Below are 27,282 nucleotides of genomic sequence, written 5' to 3'. Positions count from 1 at the left end.
AGAGAAAGGTGTGGCAACAGTCACAATGATTAGACTGGAGTGGCTATTTAATTTGGTGTGGCCAATTTATATGGTATACATATGGGTATAGTCTAGAATTGAACTGAAATTCATTGTAATTTTCCTGAGTTTACTTGGGAAGGCATTTTCACTTTCTTGTTAAAGGCTATAATATTAGTCAAAACGGCTGTTAAACCAGTTCCTCCAACTGAAGCTTCTTGTTACCCTAATAATTTGGAGTTGATGTCCTCCTCTCTGTAGGGCAATGAGGCTGTCTCTTGCTTTTCCCAAGAGACCCCATTGAATCTTTTTTATTTTCTGTAATGTTTACAATTAAAAGGAGAAGGGAGAAACCTCAAGGTTACACCAAGGCATTCTGCAGAACTGAGGGGAAGGGGCTTCACCTGTGCTGTTTAAGCAGCTCTCTGTTTTAATGCTTATGAACATATTTTATTTTTCAGTGAGTTTTTAAATGATTTTTTTAAAAAAACTTTTGCTCATTGTGTGAAGCATGAACATATAGCACACTATTAAAATATGGTTTATTAGTTAATATTTTAGAGAAAATGAATTTTGTTTTTATGGATTTGTTAATAGGATTGATGTGCTAGAGCTCTAAGTGGAAGATATAAAAGTAGCAATACATATATACTCAAAGTATGTTTTTAATTGTGACATTGATTGGGATGTCACAAATTCATCTTTTAGGTCTTGCTGGGCTCTAGTTGAGAATTAAACCCAAATTCCTTAAGCCATCCATTGAATGTAATAGATGGCCTTTTCTCCTAGGTATCTTGAATGATACTGTCCTTGGAAGAAGTAAGGAAATTGTCAATCAAATGTTTTCCTGTAGGACTTGATTCTCTCACAGAACCCAGGTTGAGAGAGGCGTAAACACTCTTTGCCTTGTTTGAGCTGGAAAGAAATTTCCCTACATCTAGAAAAGGCCATTTTCCTTCTTTCCTTTATTTACCTTTTACCATGGGAGCTCACTCCCCACCGAACAATTGCTTTTTGGATTTCCTTATTCAAGATAAGAGAAAATATCATATTATTTCTAATTCCTAGAGAGCAGGCATGGACCCCAGACTTAAAAATAAGAAATTTTAGGAGTGGAAAGGACAGGAGAAGTAACTGAGCTCAGCCTCCTACCAAGAGAGCAGGCTCTTCGGTTTCTAAAGGACAAGCTTATGTCAACCTGTGCCAACTTCTGCTCAGACTCTCAAGTGAGAGGTTTTGAGGAGCAAAGCAATCCAAGTCCTTATAAAAGCTACCCCATTAGAGACTAGAGACCAGGTTAAAAATGGAAAGTTATCAACTAAATAACTAAAGTGCTAATGATCATTAGATCAATTATTCAAATTAAATGATTAAAAAAAATTAAAATATTAGGAAGAACTTGATATGAAAGTTCCATTATGGACACAGGACAGTGGCACCACATCAGAGCTTCTCACTAACAACAAGCACTACTTTAGGGAACCACTTGGAGTCAGGGATAAGCTCTGGGCTATATTGTTTCCCATGGTTAGCAACTAGTGAATAGGAAGTTTACTCAGGAATTTTGAATTGAAAAGCATCAAAGGGCTCATTTTATCTATCAAAATTAACACTGGCTGAAGGAAAAAACCAGTATATTACTTGTTAAATATTTGTGTGATAAGATCTATAGAGAAGAAAAATTGTAAAGAAGATATTTTTATTTTAGTGTGTGGCTGCACTTTCATAGGGCTTCCCTTGTAGCTCGGCTGGTAAAGAATCTGCCTGAAATGTGGGAGATTTGGGTTCAATACCTGGTTGGGAAGATCCCCTGGAGAAGGGAAAGGCTACCCACTCCAGTTTTCTGGCCTAGAGAAGTCCATGGGGTCGCAAAGAGTTGGACACGAAATGGGAATTGAATTGTCTTTTAAGTGCAAGAATTAATTTTAAAGGGCAAAGAAGGAAGCTTCCCATTTCAGAAATTAACTTCTGAGTCCTTTCCAATCATTCCAGAAATGGGACAACCCAGAAGCATTCAATGTGAAGCTAGCTGACATTGCCGGGACTTCCGCAGGTCTAGTGCCTTTCAATGCTGGCTTAGTTAGAGCAACACCCTAGCTCTGTAAATTTCCTCTCCATGGATTTTCCATTGCTTTCTGGTAATTACTCTGAGTGACAGCCTCCTTGTCTGGTATGTTCAGTTCCTAGAAACCAGAGCTAATTAACATAGTTAAAACTCCCCAGGCCTGCAGCCATCTTTCCAGGGCAATGGATTCCAAATTTGATGAGCTCCTTTACAGGCTCATACATGATTTTAACTCTCTTGGTAGCACATTAATTGTCCACTTATAAATTTCAAAATGTAGATACATAAATACATCATCACTATTTGGCTACGGCTAGAGGTCAACAACCAGATGCACACAGAGCTCTAGTATATGACATTTTTACTGTACATTGCTTTATCCCTTCTCTGAAAACAAACATCAACACACACAGAATACAAATGAATCTTGACAAACATCTTAGTTTGAGCAACTTGGATCTCTTTCTTTGAAATGCTCAATAAATCAAAATCAATGCTGCAGAAAAATGTTTCTTGGGAATGCTGAGAGAGGAAAACAAATGGACAGATTTAAAATTATGTCCTAAGGAAGTTTAAATCAAGAGACATGGAAAGTCACATGGGCATGAGTATGTGTTTAAGCACCTACCTATCCAAGCTCCCAACTCTGGCGACTAGATACAGGAGACTTCCAACGGCAAGGCTTCCCAGCACCAGGAGCTTCTGTCTCAGCCACGCCTGCTGTTTGAATAGCATGGCCCTCCATCAACCTTCAGGACTCCTGTAGCCTGAGAGACGGGGATAGAAGGGGACGCATCAGAAGTCATCTCTTACTGGCTCTGTTGACTGTCACAAAGCCATGCAGGGGTGGGAATACAGGGATTAAGTGATGTCACACAAAGAACATCAATGCCACATCAACCTTAACAATGTTCATGGCACAACAGGTATTTGGCAAAACTTACTTTCCTTCTCTTGGTACATGTTTTAAGATCAAAACTAAATTAGACACAAGATACTAACTAGAAGGACTTGTTAGGCAATTATCAAAGTAAATTAAAATGCAAAAATCATTTTAAATATATATATATATAGTTGTTGTTAATCATTCAAAAATACTGATAAAGTGAGCAACTGAGCAACCTGAGGTTGAGCAGCAGGGCGACCAGGAAACTGAAAGTTCTATTTTGGTATAGGGGGATGAATATAGAAATTGGGATCCTCTCTCAGTAAGTTATCGTTTGGGGTATAACAATGCCATGCTTTACTGACATGTTTTTTGCTTTGTTTTAGTTGTGAATGGAGGAAGGGGGAGAGATCAAGGCTCTGTCTTGGGACTCCCCTGGCAGTCCAGTCAGGACTCTGTGCTTCCAGTGAAGGGGGTGCCGGGTTTGATCTCTGGTTGGGAAACTGAGATCCCACAGGTTGAGTGGTACAGCCAAAATTTAAAAAAAAAATTTTTTTTTAAAGCTATGTCTTTACTTACTGAGGTTATCAGTGGGAACTGTCAGGACCTCAAATGTATGGGGACAGTGGCTCCAAGTAACTTGATGTTTCCCTTCATTGCCTCTGCCCAGACCTGGGTTGGAGTGGCAGATTCTAAAATCATGCTCAGACTAGAAGCCCCTGCTACGTGACCCCCTCATGGCTCTCAATGAATTTAAATATGGTCGGTCTTACAGGTCTTGCTCTAACACCAAGACAGGAGCTTACATGGAAGCTTTGTTTTCTTTTATCTGAAATAGGGCTAGCTGAGGAGAGTAAGGCTTTATCAGTGCTGTTATTAAATTTTGGGAAAATCCAAGCTTCCAATTCAGGCTTTCTTATTAAAAATAAATCCAATTCCCTTTTCAAGATAAGATTGTTCGCTTCTCAATGAAACTCAAAATAGTAACCCCAGAAGAGGGACTACAGCAATGTGTCACGGTGAAAAACTCTTTTGCTGCAATAACCTCTCGTATTTGCTAAGTGAAGATTTTCTCTGTGCAAAAAGATTATACCTGGATTGACTGCTTGATTTATTTATTCATCAAGAAATACCGAGCCCTGATAGCCTTTCCAGCTTTTCTACCAGGTTTATGGGGAATTCCAAAAAAGATTTGAATGAGTCTTAGCCCTTGGAAAATTAGTAATGTGATTCAGGAATCATGAAACACTTATTCACAATAATGTATGAATAAATGTGGGGGAAAATGGAAGGAATGTTTAGGTATGTGCCTTTGAGGAAGTGCATGAGTTGGCGAGGAGACTGTAGGCGGGCATCCCCAAAAGGGAGAGGGAAAAGAAGCATTCATCCAACACACAGTCACAAATATTTATTGGAAACAACTTATGTGCTACGTTCTGCTCTGGGCGCCCCGGAGGCAGTGCCAACATGGGAGGCGACAGTCTAGTGGAGAAGAGAGAAACACCACCAGTAAATGCAGGAGTTGCATGCACCTTCAGATTGTGATAACAGAAGGAAAGTCAAAGCGCAGCGAGAAAGAACAATAGGGGGAAGCTACTTCAGTCCTTCCTGAAGGAGGGGCTTGGCTTAGACCTGAAGCATGAGGACAGAGGAGGGCAAGAAGGTGGGCTCAGTCAGAGGACCCAGAGCACACTGTGGAGGGAAAATGGGTGGCTACTTTGAGAAGGAAAGGAAGGTTGGTGTGGCTCGACACAGGAACTGAGGGGGCAGGAGAAAGGGCTGAGAGCAAAAGGGAAGAGGAGGTGTTCAGAAGGGTCTTTGCAGGGTCTGGGTGAGCTCAGGGTTCTGGCTGTGCATGGTCTGCGTTGTGTGTTGGTAAAATGGGAAAGAAAAGGGGAAGAGTAGATGAGGTTTGATGAGACCTGCTATGTGACAAGAATATCGTCCAGGTGGTATTTCAGGAAATTGTCAGAAAAATCCTATGAGGCAGATACAGCTATTTCCATTTCATAAACAGGAGAAGGGAAGCACAGACAATTTTCTGTAACTCGCCTGTGATCACACAACTGACAGGTAATGTGGAGGCAAAGGCAGTAACTTATGTTGCATAACTCAGGGCTTCACTGAAAGAATCAGTTTTCTCTCTCTGGGTTGATATCTGAAGCCTTCAGTTAAGTGATTACCTGCCTTCAGCATAGGACTCTGATTCCTGTCAAAATGCAAATACTGCAGTAATATGTGGAACTGGGTGGTGGAAAGAAACCTGTGCTCAAGTCTCCTGGTTAAGTTCTCCCCTGAGTGAAATTCTAGTGGCTGCTCAGATTCCCTGAACCTTTATTCCTTCTCTATAAAATGAGAATTTCAGGAAAAAACATCTATCTCTGTTTCATCAACTATGCTAAATCTTTTGACTGTGGATTACAACAAACTGTGGAAAGCTCTTAGAAAGATGGGAATACCAGACCAGCTTACCTGTCTCCCGAGAAACCTATATGTGGGTCAAGAAGCAACAGTTAGAACCCTGTGTGGAACATCTGATTGGTTCAAGATCGAGAAAGCAGTATGACATGGCTGTCGGCTGTCACCCTGTTTGTTTAACCTATACACTGGACACATCATGAGAAACGCCAGGCTGGATGAGTTACAAACTGGAATCAAGATAGGTGGGATACCACTCTGATGGCAGAAAGCAAAGAGGAGTTAAAGAGCCTCTTGATAAGGGTGAAGGAGGAGAGTGAAAGAGCTGTCTTAAGACTAAATACTAAAAAAACTAAGTCATGGCGTCCAGCCCTATTACTGCATGGCAAATAGAAAGGGAAAAGGTGGAAGTAGTGACAGATTTTCTCTTCTTGGACTCCAAAAATCACTGCGGATGGTGATGGCAGCCATGAAGTCAGAAGGCAACTCCTTCTTGGCAGGAAAGCGATGAAAAAACCTAGACTGTGTTGGAAAGCAGAGACATTACTCTGCTGACAAATGTCCGTATAGTCAAGGCTATAGTCTTCCCAGTGGTCACGTATGGTTGTGAGAGCTGGACTGTAAAGAAGGCAGAACACCAAAGAACTGATGCTTTCGAAATGTGGTGCTGGAGAAGACTCCTGAGGGTCCCCTGGACAGCAAGGAGATCAAACCAGTCAATCTTAAGGGAGATCAACCCTGAATATTGACTGAAAGGACTGATGCTGAAGCTGAAGCTCCAGTATTTTGGTCCTCGGATGTGCACAGATGACTCATTGAAAAAGCACCTAATGCTGGGAAAGACTGAGGACAGGAGAAGAGGGTGTCAGAGGATGAGATGGCTGGATGGCATCACCGATGCAACGAACATGAACTCGGGCAAACTCCAAGAGATGGTGAGGGACAGGGAGGCCTGGCCTGCTGCAGTCCATGGGGTCGCAAAGAATCAGACATGACTGGGCAACTAAACAACAACAACGACAAAATGAGACCAGTCTCTAACGTCCCTGCTCCTTAGGGCTATAATGAGAATGAAATAAGTTTTCTACAAATGACATCACTATACAAAGGCCAGACTAACATAAAGGATTATGTGTCACTGTGCATGCGTGCATGTTCAGTCCCTTCAGTCCTGTCTGACTCCTTGTGACCCTTTGGACTGTAGCCCACCAGCCTCCTCTGTCCATGGAATTACCCAGGATTGGGTCGCCATGCCCTCTTCCAGGGGGTCTTTCGGACCCAGGGATCGAGTCCGCGTCTCCTGTGGCGCCTGCATTACAGGAGGATTCCTTACTGCTGAGCCACTGGGGATGCCCGTGTGTTATTGTATCTTAGTGTAAATGAATTCACTGTGTGCTTACAAACAGTGTGACAGAGTGAAAGCTCTGAAGAGGGATGGCTACAAACGGAAGAGGGGGGAAAAGCAGTGGTGAAATGTGCTTGCCCGTGGCCTCAACAGAGGTCACCAGCCTCACACAGAGGAGCAACTTGGAAGGAGGCTGGGGTCACTTGGCCTCCTCTGCTACCTAAGTGTAGTACCCATTGTTGTTGTTTAGTTGATAAGTTGTGTCTGACTCTTTTGCAACCACATGGATTGTAGCTCACCAGGCTTCTCTGTCCATGGGATTTCCCAGGCAAGAATACTGAAGCAGGTTGCCGTTTCCATCTCCCCGGTATCTTCCTAACACAGGGTTCTTTACCACTAGTGCCACTTAGGTGAAATCTCTTTCTGTTTTTTGTGTGTGTACATGCTCAGTCATGTCCAACTCTTTGCAACTCCATGGACTGTAGCCCGCCAGGCTCCTCTGTCCGTGGGATTTTCCAAGCAAGAATACTGCAGTGGGTTGCCATTTCCTTCTCCATCTGTTTTATAATCACTCAGATTACGCGCTAAGAGCATCAGAGCAGCCTCAGAATAAACCATGTTCAAGAAAAGCCAAAGATATTTGGTACATTTAACATTCAAATGCCTCTGTGGTTTTCTATGACATGAAGTTCTCAAGCCTGTGCCATGATGGAGTCTTAAAAGCTGGGAGCTGCAGGTCTTGGTCCAGGAGTACAATCAAAGAGAAGACACGCCGCCTGATCCTTACAGACAATGCCGTTAACCTGGGGAGAAGGTTAACTGCTTCTCCAATCCCCTAAGTCCCTTCCCTTCAGCTCTGTATGCCAACTTAATGGATAGTTTAATAATCTTTCATCAGAGCACTCACACTGGTAATAGGCAATTTATATAAAATTAAAGTTTTAAAAAATTTATTGTCTCTTTTTATTAAAAAAAAGTTAAAGACCTACAGTGACATTTAAGCCCTCCTTTATCTCCAGTTTTCAATCTTCCAGTGTCTTTCATTTTGCATGCCAAGAACAGCACAATTATAGTTTCTCCAGACTACGAATGGTTTAATAGACATAGTATCTTAGCTGAACAAAGAAGAGTATCTAAATAACAGAGTATGTGGCCAGAAATGACAAACTGTAGAGACATCTGGCTGTTTCTCCAAAGCAGCACTAAGCAAAGAAGGAAATGATTCCCAAGCTCACACAAAGAAATAAGGGAATTCAAAAAAAGTGATAATAAAGATACACTCAAGTGGTGTTCAAAGGCTCGTAGACATAGTTACTGCAAGCCCCTGGTACTAGTAAAAACGGTAACAAAAACAACAGCAGTAAAGCTCATTAAAAATGACTGAACTTATATACCAGAATTATTCCAAGGAAATTATAACTCTCTTCTGAGTATTAGCTCATTTATTCAGGGCAACAGCCTTATGGGGTGGGCAGGAACCACATTTATTCTTTCTTTTTTTTTAAGATGTATTTTTTACTAATTTACTTGATTGGAGCATAATTGCTTCGCAATGTTAAGTTAGCTTCTGCTGTACAGCGAAGCTAATCCACTGTGCGTGTGTGAATTCTGTCACTGAGTCATGTCCGACTCTTTGTAAACCCATCGACTGTAGCATGCCAGGCTCCTTTGTCCATGGGGTTCTCCAGGTAAGAATACTGGAGTAGATTGCCATTTCCCTCTCCAGGGGATCTTCTGGAATCAGGGATTGAACCCCTGACTCCTGCATTGGCAGATGGATTCTTTACCACTAAGTCAACAGGGATATGACTACATATATCCCTCCCTCTTGAACTCCTCCCAGCCCGCCTCTCTAGGTCGTCGCAGAGCGCCAAGCTGAGCTCCCTGTTACCCAGTAACTCCCCATTAGCTGTCTGTTTCACACACGGCAGTGCAGAGACGTCAGTGTTACTCTTAATTTGTCCCACCAACTCATTCTCCTGATGTATCCTAAAGTCTGAGGAACCACATTTATTGAGCCCTAGTCTCTGTGTTTCTTTCACATTTATTATCTCATGTAATACAACAGGCCTGTGAAGTATTATTCATTCTATTTTTTTTCTGATGGAAACTAAAGAGCAGAAAGATGAACAAATTATTTACCCAAGGGCATATATGGCTGGTAAATACAGGAGGATTTAAATTAAAAATTCTCTGATCTCAAAGAATATCACCCCTTGATTGCAGTGTCACTCCCTCAGGTTTGGGTGCTCATCTGAGAGGCTCCTTTTTTGTTTTGTTTTGTTTTTTTTTTTTTTTTAATTAAAAATTTCTTCCCATTTTATTGAGATATAATTGATGTAGGAATGATGCTAAAGCAGAAACTCCAGTACTCTGGCCACCTCATGCGAAGAGTTGACTCACTGGAAAAGACTCTGATGCTGGGAGGGATTGGGGGCAGGAGGAGAAGGGGACGACAGAGGATGAGATGGCTGGATGGCATCACTGACTCGATGGACGTGAGTCTGAGTGAACTCCGGGAGTTGGTGATGGACAGGGAGGCCTGGCGTGCTGCGATTCATGGGGTCACAAAGAGTCGGACACGACTGAGCGACTGAACTGAACTGAACTGATGTAGAGCATATCATAAGTTTAAGGTGTATAACATAATGATTTGCCTGACATCCATCATGAAATGATTATCACACTATATTTAGTGACCACCCATCATGTCACAGATACAAAACAAAAGAAAAAGAAAAAAATATTTTTTCCTTGTGAAGTCAACAACTTTCATATATAATATACAACAGGATTAATTACATTTATCATGTTGTACATTATACCCCTAGTACTTATTTATGTTATAACTGGAAGTTTGTACCTTTTGACCATCTTCATCCATTTCCTGCCCCTTATACCCAACCCCTGCCTCTGGTATCACAAATCTGATCTCTCTTTCTGTGAGTTTGTGTGTATACTTATTTTTTGAAGTATAACTGACCTACAACACTATGTTGTTCCTAATGCACAACACAGTGATTTGATATTTCTGTACATTTAGAAACGATCACCACTGGGAGACTCTTAATAAATGCTTGTTTACTGACTGATGAGAACAGATAAAACCACTTATAACTCACCCCAAATTTCCTTTCATTGTATCTTGATGTAGAAGACAAGGAGGTGAAAACCAAAAGAGGAAAATTCATGAAGGGGTAAATAAAAAAGGGCTATTTACGTGGCTTTAATCTAATAAAAGGAAGAAAAATATTAATAAATAATGATAATAATGAAGGTAATATTTTTATAGTTTACAAAGTATTTTTCATATGCAGTAAACTGTTTATGACTAAAACCAACCAGAATCATGGAATGCCATTTATTTTCCCAATAATTCAAAAACTGACTCTGCTTTTGAAAGATTTTATAGTAGATGATCAAAAGAGCTGGTTCTGTCACTCAGTTCAGATTCTCACGTTTTGTTCTCTGTACGATCTTGGTTAGATATGTCTATTGTCCCCTCATTATCACCCTGTCTCGTCTTTCCTCCCCCCAGCTCTTGGCCCACATGGTTCCTTTCCCCTGCTCTTCTCCCCACAGCTTTACTCAGTGACTGGGTCCTCATCTGCTGACGGGATTGCCCTGCCCAGAAACCTTGAAATCCATCCTCCTTGGCTCTACCCCGCCAGTAACATTCTACCTCCAAAGCACTATTAGGATCTACCTACTTCTCCACACTGTCATCTGTGACTGCCTTGGTACAGGCCGCTCTCTCTCAGATTTTATAGGCTCCTAACTGGTCTCCCCACTATCAGTTTTGCTTTTTGCCTCAATTTATTCTCCATATTGAAGACAGAGCAGTCTTTCCAAACAGAAATTTGATCATATTGCCTTCAGGCTTAATACTCTAATGGGTCCCTATTAGCCACAGGGTTTTAAAGGCCTTTTGACTTTTTCTACCACAGTTCCTCACCAACACGACCTCTCCCCAGTATGGGCACGTGCAAACTTCAGCATACAGAACAGCTTGCAGGTCCTTTGAATAGATCACGGTCAGCTTTGCATCAGGGCCTTTCCACAGCAGGTTTCCCGAGCCTGAAAACAGTAGCTGCGCCTCACCTATCAGTGCCTTCTCTACTGGGTCTGGGGCACCAAGGTCGTATCCCAGTAGGATAATAAAGCCTGCCCCACAGAACTTCCGTGAGGGGCAAAGGAGTATGTCGAGCAATTAGAACACTGGCACCGCATGATGCTCAATAAACATTCGCCACATATACTGATGCTGCCTCTCGCCAGGTCTTGGATTAATTCCTATCTTTTAGATCTTAGGCTCCTTGGGAAGGTTGGCTTACAGGTTCCTTCCCTGTGTGACAACAGCATCCTTTATTTAATTCATTGAAACCAAACTTTAATTGCTTGTGTATTGTGTGTCCCTCTAACCAGAATGTAACTTCCATGAGATGAATGACGGTGCCTTGTTCATTATTGTATCACCAGCACTTTAAGGGCCATAGATACTCTGCAAATAATTACTGAACAACTGAATCAGCTAGATGGAATGAACTTTATCTTAAACAGCTATGGTATCTAGATACCACATCTCCTTAAGCAGGTAACAGTAGTTTATCTTTGTATAGTACCTTGCAGGTTTGTATATGCTATATGCCTATAATTACCTAATTTCCTGCAACTTTTTATTTTGAAAAAGAGTTTTGAGTGCTTACATATCCTTCATCCAGATTTACCAGTTGTTAAATTTTGACACATTTGCTTTATTTTTCTTTATAGAAACATGTATTATTTTTATCAAATCATTTGAGAGTAAGTGGCAGATTATCAACATTTCAGGATGCTAGAAGATCCCCACCTGACTTCACACAAAGTCCTGTGATATAAGTGGGGCAGTGGGTATTCTTGGGCCTAGAGAAGTGAAATGAACTGCTCAAATCCTCAAACTATTAAGCCTGGAGTTGCTAACTGCTAGTTTCGAGCTTTTTATACTCTACAACTCTGCCTCCGTATTAAGTTCATTTAATGTTGAAAATGTTATAATAGAGTTTATTAGTAGAGATAGATATATCATTTATCTTTTCTTAAACATTCAACTTGTACATTCTGATGACTTAGATATAAAAAAAAATTGGAAAAGTGGCAAATGAGAAAAATTTCTTGTCCTGTCTCCTATTTTACTCTTCTTTTCTCAATTCTTTTAAATAAATAAAAATAGAGAAAGTTATTTTTATACAACGTGAATAGTGGCAGCATCTGATGATGCCCACCCATTGGAGGGCTGGAGCTGGCTCACACTTCGTAAGCCAGTTGTTAAAGCCTTGATTAAGAACTACATCACAGAAATTCACAAAGAAATTAAGAAACAAAGGCAACAAATATAGAAAACATTATTTCCTAATTATTGTACTATTTTTACTATTATCTGTGCTCTTGAAATTGTGTATTATACAGTGGAGATACCACTGTGCAATAGGAGATCTGTGCAATTAGGTCTCTTCCTAATTCCACACTTATTGAATTCACGTGGACAGTTTAAAATTGGCCATGGAGGAAGGATTTACACAACTGACACTGACAAATGCTACAGACCGTCCCCTCTCCCCGAGAGCAGGTTGCACACTGCTAATTATGCCCATTCACTTTCTCTTTTATGTAGTCATTAATCACATGCTTTCTGAGTACCCATGAGTGTGTTGTGCGCTGCCAAGTGCTGTCAGGGAAAAGGAGGCTGTACCTATCCATCTACTCCCCTTCCCTTTTTAGCCTCCTCCTCTATTCTCCTCCCATTCTAAAGAGGCCTATATTCATTTGGAGGCCCCAGTAATCCGTTTTGTTTTTTTTTTTTCTATTTTCACTTTTCTAGGTCTTTTCTCCTCAGCTTTCTGTGCCTCCTTCCAGTTTCCCTCTGCATCCTGCTGCTATGTTCTTTAAATAACAGAGCTTAAGAAGAAAGAAAGCAGTGCTGGTTTTTGTATCATTGATAACAAAAATACAGCTATGTCTTCAAAAAACCCTTCGAGTATTTAATAAATCTGTAAAATAATTTATAATTAGTTTGCATGCAAGATGATTCTAAAAGCCTTCATTCTTGGGCAGGCTAACATTTTCTTAAATAATGGTATTATTAACATGCTTATTTTCTTGGGCTCTAAAATCACTGCACATGGTGACTGCAGCCATGAAATTAAAAGATGCTTGCTTCTTGGAAGAAAAGCTATGACCAACCTAAACAGCATATTAAAAAGCAGATACATTACTTTGCCAAAAAAAGTCCATCTAGTCAAAGCAATGGTTTTTCCATGTATGGATGCGAGAGTTGGACAATTAAGAAAGCTGAACACCAAAGAATTGATGCTTTTGAACTGTGGTGTTGGAGAAGACTCTTGAGAGTCCCTTGAACTGCAAGGAGATCCAATCAGTCTATCCTGAAGGAAATCCGTCCTGAATATTCATTGGAAGGACTGATACTGAAGCTGAAACTCCAATACTTTGGCCACCTCATGTGAAGAACTGACTCATTTGAAAAGACCCTGATGCTGGGAAAGATTGAAGGTGGGAAAAGAAGGGGATGACAGAAGATGGGATGGTTGGATGGCATCACCAACTCAATGGACATGAGTTTGAGTAAACTCCGGGAGTTGGTGATGGACAGGGAGGCCTGGCATGCTGCAGTCCATGGGGTCGCAAAGAGTTGGACATGACTGAGCAACTGAACAGAACTGAACATGCTTCAAAGCATTGCTCTTTTTATTACCTGAGACTCCTCTTTCTTCTGAATTGCAATTCTTTCTTTCAGAACCAGAAGGGCTCCACCAAATTCCGACCTCAAGATAACTGCCTACATTACCATTCCTCAACAAATGTTTGCTCAGTGCCTGCCACATGCCAGGGACTGAAGATGCCAAGAATGACGTGGAGGACCCATATCCTGTGTTATTACTCTGATCATCTTCTTGCATTCAAAGTCAACTCTTGTACAAGCGCAAGGAAACTGTATCTTTCCTTACACACAGAGCTCTGATCCTCTTGAGCTGGCAGTGAAGGAAGACTCCTCACAGGGAGAGGGTCTACTGGACCTTAGAGTCTCATCACTTAGGAGTGGGCCTTAAGACCCACTCTCCTTGGATGGTCCTTGCCGTCTACCCAAGTAGCCACAGTCAGACTACTCTCTAAAATACATCAGTCTTCTCTTAACAAGACTCTTCTCTTCAAGATGTCCTTCAAGTGAAGACTTTGCTGGGGATGTTTAGATCAGAATTTGCCAAAGGAACAACTCACAGCTAGACTGGGCTAGCTCTTGGGCATGTGACCTGTGTATTTGCAGGGCTCTGTGTCCAGAAGGGCCCAATGCTTGAATTAATTTTCTGCTTTCACTGTCTTGAAATTATTTCTTTTGTCTTGAAATTCTTAATAATTTTTGAATAAGAAGTCTACTTTCATTTTGCAGTGGGTCCCACAGATTATGTGTATAGTCCTGCCACCAGACCTTCGGGCCTTCAGAGTATGGATTACTAGTGTGTAAGCTGCGAGTCTGCACAGTGGTGCCTCCTTTTTCCAGACACTTGGCTTTTAGAGAGACACTGTCTTAATACCATCACATAGGAATACAGTCCTTCACATCTTGTTACAGCATTGGGATTCCATTCCCCTTTATTTCTCCCTCTTACTTCTGTGGTCCTCCTTGAGGCCCATCTTTTTCTTGGGTACCCAACCCTGGGAATAGTGCCTGCCTTCAGAAACAAGATAGCTATATACAAAGCCTTACAATCCTAAGTACAATGACCCTAGGTTTAGTGTGTGACACACAAGAATAATGTGGTCACACACACACACACACACACATATACCCTCCAGCAGAGGGAATCCATTACAACAGATTAGTAGGAGGAAATCCTCTGAAGTGAAAAGGGCAGTATTATCATCCTGATCATGCAGATGAAAAAATGCACAGACCCAAGGACTACAGAATCTGCTCTTATTGGATGGCAGAAAAATGTCTCCTCCCCTCGATGCTCCCTTTAAAGTAAAACAAAACAGGAAGCTCATCTGCTCATCTGCTTTGTGATTTTGGGTTAGTCACTCACCTTCCCTGTTCTTCTGATTTTTCCTCCCAAGAAACAAAGGGCTTGGAAAGATGAGTTTAACAATCCCTTCTGGGTCTAAACTCATACACTAAGGGATTCCATCAGATTAGCACTGAATAAGTGACCTTATCAAGAACGCTAGGAAGTAAAGACTACTGCAGAGATGGGGGCGGGGGGGGGGGGGGTAGGTGTGTGGAACTAGTACCTGAGGTCAATATCAGTGTTTACGTTTCATTTTAAATAGTCTTTATCTCTTTCAAGATGGCTGTATCACATTCTGCCTATTACTGCCTATTACTGTGAAAAGTGATTTTCATTCAAAGACATGAAATTTCTTTGAAAAGAAACTGACACTTAAGAAAGATTCTACTGATTAGCTTTCAATTTGCCAGGCTGTTGGGGAGCCCATAGAAATCACATTTTGAAAAAAAATTAACCAAGGGCAGCTGAGGAAAATTGTTGTAAAGAATTCTCTCTTTTTTTTTCTATTAAAATGATCACGCAAGAGAGTGTAATGAGAAAGAAACAAATGAAGAGGGGCTCAGAACAAGGGCATGGGAAGTGGTGTCCTGCATGTGTCAAGTCGAATGTAGAGATGCCAGTGTAGGTTAAGAGGAAAAAGAACACCATTTGTTATATTAAGCAGAAAATGTATCAGCCAGGATACTCATAATTGCTCTATCAAATGGCTAAGGAAGCTATTTAACTCTGTTTCTTCAGTTAACCATGAGGGGTTAATATTAGAAATGAAAACGAAAAAAGTTGATAAATTATACAGAACTGTAGAGTTTATTACTGCTCCGTGCTGAGGGCTTATCCTCCTGGGAGTTATTGCAGGAGCAGCTTTGAGCAAATTCCAAAATTTCCAACAGGTTCTCCATTTCTTCCCTCCATTCAGCTTCTGATACTGTGCATACATATTTTACCACAGCTACCATTATTGCTTTAGCTTGAGTAGTCCTCTTGCTCTCTGTCTGCAGGAGGATACTCATTTTGCATTTGTAATTACTAAACTTAAAAGGAGCCAGTTGATTCTGTTTCTGTTTCAGGGGTCTCATTTAGTAGACTGATGTTTTAAGGAAAGAGATAGGAACTGAATTTCATTTTGGCATGAAATACCAATTACTCTTAATCTCAGTATCTCATTGGTATATGTAACTAATGTTTATAGAAGAAGGGTGGTGTTTTTTCCTTCCTAAAGTTTCTTTTCACTTTATTAAATAGATGCTGGAGTTTAGTAAACTTGTCATGCTGGCAAGTTCAGAAGCAGAATCTCTCCTGCTCTAATCTTGTATTTATACAGACAAGTGTGAGTTGGGGAGGTAATAATTATACAGTGATTAAGTGAAGATACATGGTTCAAGCAGATCTTTCCAGTAATTTAGGCTCAAGACTTAAAGAGGTCAAGTTAACTGAATAAGCCCTTCCCTCTGCCTTGTATATCAGTTTGATAGTAATCAGTCAATTTGGTAGTAATCAATTCTACTTGTCACACTCAGTAACAGTTGAGTGTATTTATTGCAAAATCAAGTATAGTATTAACTAACAGACAAAAAGTCAACTCTTAAATCCAATTTCTTACCTCACAAATTTTGTTTTAATTTTGGTAAGGATCAAGATATGATATATATAAAAAATACCCCAATGCCACAAAAGTGAAGAATTAAACCTTTAGCAAACTGATGATACAGAAATGTAAGTTGAACTCAGAAAATTCAACATGTTTAACATAAAATTTTAGTGAATTTATATAGGTACAACCTCCTAAAAACTTTAGAGATTTCCACTTAATCATGAAAACACAGTGTTCATAAAGTTACTATCTATTTGTGTAGCACTTTGCAGTTTTTAAAGCTCTAGTTTAAACATTATTTTATTGGATTTTTCACAGAAAAGATATGACATAACTATTTCATTCTCTACTCTCTAAATGAGGAAACAAGTGCCTGGCTGTTTAGTACTAGGTCCACTTAGCTAATGCCTGGCAGAGTTCAAAATAGAATCTAGCTGTATTGACTTAAGTATTTGTGGGGAAATTCATCCTCTTTCTATGAAGATTTGGTATTCATTTTAGAACCAGGCCTAGATGCTCACTCATTAGTACAAATCTAATCCTTGGGTGCTATAGATTTTGAGAGTTCCACAGTGATTTTTGTCAAAGTATAGAGCTTGGAAGAAAAAGGAGGTCTAAAGCAATCTGGAATTAATAAGTGTTGATATCCTTTCTCTCTCTCTCTCTGGTTGAGTCATCCATTCTTCCCAGAAAAATATCCTGATAGGATGAGAAGGATGACAACACATTCATCAAGGATAGGAAAGTGAAAGTGAAGTCGCTCAGTTGTGTCTGACTCTGTGACCCTATCAGGCTCCTCCTTCCATGGGATTTTCCAGGCAAGAGTGCTGGAGTGGATTGCCATTTCCTTCTCCAGGGGATCTTCCCGACCCAGGAATTGAACCTGGGTCTCCCGCATTGCAGGCAGACACTTTACCGTCTATGCCACCAGGGAAGCCAGGATAGGAAAAGAGGAAATAAACCAATTAATTGAATAATTCTTGAGAATAACAATCATTATGCCAATTACGAACTTAGGACATTAACTTTAATCACCTCCTCCCAGTTATATATATACACTTTGAGTCAGGATATTCATTCTAATGGGATTTCCTGGCCCCTCCTAAGTTAGATTTTACTTTTGTTATTACTGCATTATCAAACATTGCTTGTTTAGATTTATCTGTATTTATCAATATCATCAGAATTTCCATTAAATGAGACTGTTGAGGTTTTTTTTTCATTTGTTTTCCTCATAGTTGTCTTATTTCCTTGCTTGTTCTGTGTTTCTTCACTCTGGATTGTTCATTTTCTAAGGAACTTTATTTAACCCGGAAAAATCTTTTTTTTTTTTTTTTTTAAATAAAGCAATTTTACAAACATGTACACTACACATTTAACTATTAGACACCCCAGTTTGCTTTCAGTTTTTCTCCATTATCGGGAATAATGCAATACATATCCTTGTATGCCTTCTACTACAAACAGACACTATCTGATTCAAATACAAACTGAGTAGCAAGGCTATCATCTCATAAAAAACATGATTTTTTAAATTGTATTTTAGTTGCTTTACAGTGTTGTATAGTTTCTGCTATACAGCAAAGTGGCAGTTATACATGTACATGACATTTATACACATACATATATCTACTCCTCTTTAGATTTCCTTCCCATTTGGCAGGAAGCTTGGGTTTAGGCTGAGTCTTTCAAAGGAGCTACAGATTTTCTTCTGCTAGATGTATGAAGGCATCATGATCCTCTGGGATGATGCTTGAGGGTTTTTGGCCCATGTGTGGCATGAATTAGAATGCCAAACTCAAGGTAGGACCAATTTGTGATTATGAGTCCTCAGGGAACTTTGTCCTCTTACTCTGTGCCAAAACTGATTTCCTTGTGGAAATTAGGGTCTACTTCTAATTCATTCTTACAATAATAGTATAGTCTTCTAGAGTACTATTTTCATGAGTGTCTCTTATTAGATTTCTTGCACTGACCAGTTCCCATGCTTTTTCTCAAAGCTAAGCCCACATAACCATCAAAGTAAAAGCTAAAGTAGTCTAAGGTTTGGCAGACATTCTGAGAGTTATTTTCACTTGGAACTTACTTCCTCATCTTTCCTCATTTTATTTCATTTCTGGGCTCCACTGATTCCTTTCTTTCAAGTAGCTTCACAGATTAGTATATACTTACAGAGACAGACATATAGTTCAGTTACTTCACCATACATTTTAGTTACTTCAGTAGCGAGTTAATAGAAGGAACTTATTTGACCACATTACCAGAAATGAAAGTCTCTTCTATTCTTTTTCTCTTGCTGCTGCTGCTGCTGTTGCTAAGTCGCTTCAGTCATGTCCGACTCTGTGTGACCCCATAGAGGGCAGCCCACCAGGCTCCCCCATCCCTGGGATTCTCCAGGCAAGAATACTAGAGTGGGTTGCCATTTCCTTCTCCAATGCATGAAAATGAAAGTGAAGTCACTCAGTCGTATCCGACTCTTAGCGACCCCATGGACTGCAGCCTACCAGGCTCCTCCGTCCATGGGATTTTCCAGGCAAGAGTATTGGAGTGGGGTGCCATTGCCTTCTCTGTCTTTTTCCCTTCAGTTCAGTTCAGTTCAGTTCAGTTGCTCAGTTGTGTCCGACTCTTTGCGACCCCATGAATCACAGCACGCCAGGCCTCCCTGTCCATCACCAACTCCCGGAGTTCACTCAGATTCACGTCCATCGAGTCAGTGATGCCATCCAGCCATCTCATCCTCTGTCGTCCCCTTCTCCTCCTGCCCCCAATCCCTCCCAGCATCAGAGTCTTTTCCAATGAGTCAACTCTTCGCATGAGGTCGCCAAAGTACCGGAGTTTCAGCTTTAGCATCATTCCTTCCAAAGAAATCCCAGGGCTGATCTCCTTCAGGATGGACTGGTTGGATCTCCTTGCAGTCCAAGGGATTCTCAAGAGTCTTCTCCAACACCACAGTTCAAAAGCATCAATTCTTCAGCACTCAGCCTTCTTCACAGTCCAACTCTCACATCCATACATGACCACAGGAAAAACCATAGCCTTGACTAGACGGACTTAGTCGGCAAAGTAGTCTCTGCTTTTTCCCTTAGACTCATATAAATTTCATTCCTATCTATCTAACTAGTCACTCAGCTAGGACAAAATCTGTCCTTTTATAGACAAAGAAATTTTGTTTCTTCATTTCTTGTCAAGTGGCAAAAACTTCTTTCAACTTCCAAGGAAAAACGAAACAGTTCCATTTGAGATGTATTTTGGTATGGAAGAATTCTTCATTTCTCCCATGACCTTTGCACCTGTTGTTCCTCCTGCAATTATGTTATGTGACAGAGCAAAATGATTTTTCAGATTGTAATTAAGGTTGCTAATCAGTTGACCTTAAGATAAAGAGACCACCCAGGCAGGCCTAATCTAATCAGAGGAACTCTTTAAAAGCTGGGTATTTTCTCCAGCAGGTAGCAGAAGGGATAATTAGAGAGGTTCCAAGCAAAAGAAGGATTTGACATGCTGTCAAGAGCTTAAGCAAGAAGGCAATGACACCCCACTCCAGTACTCTTGCCTGGAAAATCCCATGGACGGAGGAGCCTGGTGGGCTGCAGTCCATGGGTTCATGAAGAGTCGGACACGACTGAGTGACTTCACTTTCACTTTCACGCATTGGAGAAGGAAATGGCAACCCACTCCAGTGTTCTTGCCTGGAGAATCCCAGGGATGTTGGAGCCTGGTGGTCTGCTGTCTATGGGGTCACACAGAGTTGGACACGATTGAAGTGACTTAGCAGCAGCAGCAGCAGCAGCAGCAGCAAGAGCTTAAGGTGCAAGGACTTGGAGAGCAACTTCTGGGAACTGACCATGACCTCTGGCCAGAAACATGGGGACATTATTCCTAAAACCACAAGGAATTGGATTCTGTCAACTACAGAATGTCCTTGAAAAAAGATTCTTCCCCAGAGTCTCTAGGTAAGAGCTCAGTCAAGCTGACAGCTTGATTTCAGTCTTGCGAGATTCTCCAGAGAGAATCCAATTGAGGCTACCTGGACTTCTGACCTACAGAACTGTGAACTAATAAATGGGTGTTCAGTTCAGTTCAGTTCAGTTGCTCAGTCGTGTCCGACTCTTTGTGACCCCATGAATCACAGCACTCCAGGCCTCCCTGTCCATCACCAACTCTCGGAGTTCACTCAAACTCATGTCCATCGAGTCAGTGATGCCATCCAGCCATCTCATCCTCTGTCATCCCCTTCTCCTCCTGCCCCCAATCCCTCCCAGCATCAGGGTCTTTTCCAATGAGTCAACACTTTGCATGAGGTGGCCAAAGTATTGGAGTTTCAGCTTCAGCATCAGTCCCTCCAATGAACACCCAGGACTGATCCCCTTCAGGATGGACTGGTTGGATCTCCTTGCAGTCCAAGGGACTCTCAAGAGTCTTCTCCAACACCACAATTCAAAAGCATCAATTCTTTGGCGCACAGCTTTCTTCACAGCCCAACTCTCACATCCATACATGACCACTGGAAAAACCATAGCCTTGACTAGACAGACCTTTGTTGGCAAAGTAATATCTCTGGTTTTGAATATGCTATCTAGGTTGGTCATACCTTTCCTTCCAAGGAGTAAGCATCTTTTAATTTCATGGCTGCAATCACCATCTGCAGTGATTTTGGAGCCCCCCCCAAAATAAAATTAAAATGGGTGTTAGGTTGTGCTATTTGTAGTCATTTATCATGCAGCATTAGAAAACCAACACAGGTATATTTCCCCACCATCTGTAATTTAAGGAAAACAAAAAAGCAGTAGTGATTTCTCTCTATAGCTTTCTTCTCATAGAATACTGAGTGCCAAATTGGGAAGGCTTGCCTTCAAGAGACACATTGTACCTCTGACAACGTCAGCTCTTATTCTCAAACTTTGAACAGAGAGGATAATACAAGAGTTTGCTATTGGCAAGAAAAGGTCAATTTAGTGAAGTGTTGGATACTTTTCACTGAAAAGGTAGACCATTATATCTGACACTGAGTCAGTACTCTGAGTTATAATGTACAAGCTACTGCCTTCATATGGCTCTTTCAGAAGTCAACCCCTCTGTGTCTTGCTCTCAAGCTGAAGCCACATTCCCTAACACTCACCTCTGTAAGTGCGCTTCTTTTCCTGGTCTCTGCAACAAAGTGGAACACTGTTTATTTAACTAGGTGTTGATCTTCCCTTACCCCAATTTCTCCTTATTCACCTTTCAACTTCCTTTCTCATGATATGTCCATATAAACTCTAAATTTGGCCAATATCTAGTTTCCAAAACATGCCAGATACCTTGCTAATTTCCTTCATGCCCATCCTTCTACTCATGATGTTCTTTCTCTATGTCCACTTGTAGAAACTGCTTATTCTTCAGTATTCAGCTCTGAGATAACTTCCTCCAACAACGCTTTCTAGATTCTTCCAGGCAGAATTGTATACTCCCTCTTCTGTGTTTCCAAAGCATTGAAAATCAGGTTTTTCTCTCTGTTGTGTAAATGCCTGCTTTTCCAATAATGTTAAGTTACATTAACCACAACTGTTCACATTTTTACATTTATAACCACCCCCTCAAAGCCTGGAATAGTTCACTTGTAGATATTTGTGGAATTGAGATTTTAATCCAGTGAGATAAGCAAGATTATCAGGTGATAAAACAAATAGTTCTCCTTTTCCTTTAACTGTGTGAACTGGCACATTGCTCATTACTTTCTCCTTCAAATTGGATTGTGCGGACTTGGGATTTCTCTAAACTTCTGCAGTACATGGCTTCCCTGGTGGCTCAGATGGTAAAGAATCTGACTACAATGTGAGAGACCTGGGTTCCATATCTGAGTCAGGAAGATCCCCTGGAGGAAGAAATGGCAACCCACCCCAGTATTCTTGCCTGGAGAATTCTATGGACAGAGGAGCCTGGTGGGCTACAGTCCACGGGGTCACAAAGAGTTGGACATGACTGAGTGACTAACACTTTCACACTTTCTATAATACATGAATCACCCACTATAGTCCATCCCCAATTATTTCAAAGCCCCAATTATTTCTACAGCATCATCTCCCTGGCTTGTGACCATAATATCCTCACAATCTGCTACACATCTACATGACAAAACCTCATTCAGCTGTCTAAAAATTGCTTTTATTGAACCACTCTCTACCTCAAAACCGAGCAGTGTCTGTCCACAGCCTAGAGCTGCTCTGTCCAATATAGCAGTCAGTGGTCACTCGCCATTAGCACAGCATTGCTGAAAGTGTTAAATACCCACAGATTTGAAAGACAGTATGAAAAAGAGAATGTAAGCTATTTAATTAAAATGGTTTATATTGGTTATATTGGTCATATGTTGCCTTATGACCCAGCAATCCCACTTCTGGGCATACACACCGAGGAAACCAGAATTGAAAGAGACACGTGTACCCCAATGTTCATCGCAGCACTGTTTATAATAGCCAGGACATGGAAACAACCTAGATGTCCATCAGCAGATGAATGGATAAGAAAGCTGTGGTACATATACACAATGGAGTATTACTCAGCGGTTAAAAAGAATTCATTTGAATCAGTTCTGATGAGATGGATGAAACTGGAGCCGATTATACAGAGTGAAGTAAGCCAGAAAGAAAAACACCAATACAGTATACTAACACATATATATGGAATTTAGGAAGATGGCAATGACGACCCTGTATGCAAGACAGGGAAAGAGACACAGATGTGTATAACGGACTTTTGGACTCAGAGGGAGAGGGAGAGGGTGGGATGATTTGGGAGAATGACATTCTAACATGTATACTATCATGTGAATTGAATCGCCAGTCTATGTCTGATGCAGGATACAGCATGCTAGGGGCTGGTGCATGGGGATGACCCAGAGAGATGTTTTGGGGAGGGAGGTGGGAGGGGGTTCATGTTTGGGAATGCATGTAAGAATTAAAGATTTTAAAATTAAAAAAAAAAAAAGAAACTATATCCCAATAAAAAAGTAAAAGAAATACCAAAAAAAAAAAAAAAGAAAAGAAATGATATATTGCCTATACTGGGTAAAAGGAAATATATCACAAAAATTAATTCACGTGTTTCAACTTTTTAATGAGGCCGCTTATATCTTAAAATTACGTATTATGGCTTGCATTATACTCTAAAGAAAGTGCTCAGTTCAGTTCAGTTGCTCAGTCATGTCCGACTTTTTGCGACCCCATGAATCGCAGCACGCCAGGCCTCCCTGTCCATCACCAACTTCCAGAGTTCACCCAAACTCATATCATGATGCCATCCAGCCATCTCATCCTCTGTCGTCCCCTTCTCCTCCTGCCCCCAATCCCTCCCAGCATCAGAGTCTTTTCCAATGAGTCAACTCTTCGTATGAGGTGGCCAAAGTACTGGAGTTTCAGCTTTAGCATCAGTCCTTCCAATGAACACCCAGGACTGATCTTTAGGATGGACTGGTTGGATCTCCTTGCAGTCCAAGGGATTCTCAAGAGTCTTCTCCAACACCACAGTTCAAAAGCATCAATTCTTCGGCACTCAGCTTTCTTCACAGTCCAACTCTCACATCCATACGTGACCACTGGAAAACCATAGCCTTAACTAGATGGACCTTTGTTGGCAAAATAATATCTCTGCTTTTGAATATGGTCATAACTTTCCTTCTAAGGAGTAAGCATCTTTTAATTTCATGGCTGCAATCACTATCTGCAGTGATTTTAGGGCATAAAATCACAGCACCTGCATTTGGCATCGTGATTCACACTTGACTTCAATCTCCTTTAACAGCCTCAGCTCTCATGTCTCACACATGAAGGGTCCATGACGGTCAGCACTTTTTCAGAAATTCTATTCTTAGTCTTTTGCTCTGCCTACATTATTTCTTATATGACCATCTCTCCTTCCATGTTGCTTCTCAAAATCCTGTCCCTTCTTCCAGTTCATGTTAGCTCTACAGCCTATAAGAAACATTCTCTGATCCCATTAACTGAAAGCACTTTTTTTCTAAAGAAAGGATTCTGACGTGTAATTATATGTGAATGTCTTTTGTTTCTTCTATTACAAGTACTTAAGGGATAGGGGCTGTTTGATATATCTGCACATATAAAAAAAAATCTGCATATGCCTCCACAAATAGAATGACTTTCTTCAAAGACTCTCAAAGTGTGCTGCATAAATGAATGGAGTAATGCTATTTAGGAAATAAGTTATGGGTAAAATGCATGTATACGTGTATATATATTATAGACATTCAAATATTTGTATATATATATTTCATATAACTATTTTATAATTTAATGAATAGGTAAATATTAGCATGAAGATTTTCTGAGTCTTTGGATGAGAATAAAGAATGAAAATCTGCAGACAGAAAGATAAACATCAGAACTGGAAGAGACTGGAGACAGCGCCATCAGCATTTTCCCCTACCTGTAGGTGCAGGAGTCCTGGAGGGGGAAGCTGAGCGATCCCTGCTAGATGGAAGCCCAGGATGAAGCATACCGCTGCACCTCTTGTGCTCAGTGAGGACCTGCTGCTTACAGGGTCAAGAAACATTGGCCCAGTGAATCTGGCCAGTGCAAAGCACACCTAGGGATCTCACACTAGACAACATACCTCGTGATTTGCAGAGTAGTATGATTTTTACTCTGCCATGTGGAAAGAGGAAGGAAATTTGGGAAACAAGGGGGAGCTATGTTTAAAATATTCTTATTAGCTAACTGTTATTTATTCAATAGTTTTCCTGGCAATGGCATCTAGGCATACGTGGATATACAAGAGTAAATTACACTTTTCCCTCGTGTTCAGGTAAACCCCCTCCCAGCTGGTTAGTGTTTATTTATCTTGCGACCCTTTACCCGGGCAGAGGAGAGGATGAGCTTTCAGTAATTTTCAAAATAGCAGTGACGGACTTCATTGATTCCCCCTTCCTTCTTGTTCTGGTCTCTTTTGTACATATATCTTTTGCTTGATATTTTACAGAGCACTTCTCCCCCATACATTACATCATAAAATCCTTAAAGCAAAGTTATTAGGTATTATGATCTGAAACATTAACACTTAGAGAAGTGAACTAAAACTGGCCACACATCATATATCGGGAGTGTAGGAGCTGGATGTCTTCTATATTATTTCCCAATATTATGCTTGCTTCTATTATTTTCCACTATCATTTGTGAATAAGAGCACACATTCATTATACCTGAATAAGAGGTATTATTTGTGGCCAGTGAACAGAGGGACGACATCAATTTCATGAGTTTTGCCTCACCAGCTAATGTTTTATTCTTCAGAATATTCTCTTCAAAACACAATTTTGGGGGTTTAGTATATGTGGAAAGAAAATAGCTTTTCTTTTTAAATAGTTTTATCCAATATAACAACAACTAGACCATTATTAAAATGGCTCCCCAAAACTTGATATTGGGGCTGCTCTTGCTTCATTTCTGAAACTCCAGGGATGAGGAGAGAGCAATTGACATTTTCCTGGGAATTCTGTGCAGCTGAAATCCTACCCACTCCTGATAAAGATTAGGAGACTTAGCAAAGCTTGAAGATTTCTAAATATGAGGTTTAGGCTTTAATGATTTTTTAAGAAGTTGAAAAGAATGAAGGCTGTGATTTAAAATAGAAAAGATAAGTAGAACAACATTAATAAATCTTAATTGAGGTTGTTTACACAGGAGATCTATGCATCTCATGCATTTTCCATCTGTGTATGGCAATTTGCTTGTTATTTAGATGTGATTGACACATTTTGACAATCTGGCTTATTAGTATACTTTGTGACTAATTGTGTGTAAAACACCAACAATATTTTCCCCACCTCTTTTTTAGCAAGGGGACTTATTTTGAAACAACAGGTGAATATCTCCAAAGTTCTCTCCCTCCTCTCTTTTGTTTTCTGCTCTTATCTTGAACCTACTAATGAAAACACAATGAGAAGATAACACATTTTGGGAAAGCCTGTTGGTCACACATATTATTGTGGGTTTGCTATGTTTCCCCCTTCTAGCTTGGGGAAACTTGAGGAAATGTCTACCATCCCCTTATGTGGCTGCCTTGCTCCTCCCATCACCCCTGTTTCCTTTTTGGGTGTAATGGGCAGACTGAAAAACCTCCCAATGAAATGAAGCAGTGTCAAAATACGTAGACTTGCATGATCAAATCCTTGTGTTAAAAATTAGTGTTTCTTAGTAGAAAGAACCTAATAAATGAACAAGAAGAGAATCATAATGAAGGCATCTAGCTAATTAACCTGGATGGCACTAACAGTGCTGCAGCTGAAACTCACAACAAAACTGCCTTCGTGGAATTTTGTTGAATCATAGTCTCCTGTTTCTTCAATATCCACATGTCTAGCTATTTCAAGAATGTTTATATCAACGAACTTTCATTGTAAATGCTAATACTGAGTTATTTAGGAGAAATAAGTGACAAACACTCTTCTCTGTGTGTGGGAAAAGTATTGCTTTCATTTTAGGGACCTAATTATAACACTGCTTTCTATCTTAGTCTTTATTTAATTTTCAGTTCTTTTGAGATTAGGTAGTTTTTAACAATGAAACAAGCAGTGCTCCAGTGTCTAATTAAGACTTTTAGTAGGATTAATAAATCATGTCCTATTACTGTTCCGGAACTCGAGATGTTAATCTTCACCTTGGTCTTCAAATCTTGAGATAAGTTTGTGGATCAAGTATTGAAGGGTGTTGAGCAAACAGTTTAATTAAAGCCATTGAGTCTTCAGATGATAGTCTCAAACTGTTGATTCAAGTGGATTTCTTTATATACATGCTTAGATGTGTCTTTTCAAATGTACGAAGCAATGGTCTGGAATGACCATCAGAGGAAACCACCATCTTGGCCTTCCCTGACAAAGAAAGTAGAAAATATCTTTGCTTTCTGCCTGAATTACCTCTGTTTCTA

General features: G+C 40.5%; 1 protein-coding gene across 4 annotated transcripts in view; it reads right to left on the bottom strand.

The window, feature by feature from the left end:
• Positions 1-27,282, bottom strand: part of HS3ST5 (heparan sulfate-glucosamine 3-sulfotransferase 5) — a 297,749-nt gene that overhangs the window by 2,628 nt on the left and 267,839 nt on the right. For all 4 annotated transcript variants that reach the window (XM_060419214.1, XM_060419216.1, XM_060419215.1 and 1 more), the window contains one exon: positions 2,694-2,832. In XM_060419214.1, the coding sequence (XP_060275197.1) occupies positions 2,694-2,800 (107 nt within the window). In that variant the 5' untranslated portion in view covers positions 2,801-2,832. The remainder of the gene's footprint in view (positions 1-2,693; positions 2,833-27,282) is intronic.

Source organism: Ovis aries, chromosome 8 (genome assembly GCF_016772045.2).
Source record: "Ovis aries strain OAR_USU_Benz2616 breed Rambouillet chromosome 8, ARS-UI_Ramb_v3.0, whole genome shotgun sequence".
NCBI lineage: Eukaryota > Metazoa > Chordata > Mammalia > Artiodactyla > Bovidae > Ovis > Ovis aries.
Note: the sequence above shows the minus strand (reverse complement) of the source record. Positions and strands in the feature narration are given on the sequence as shown.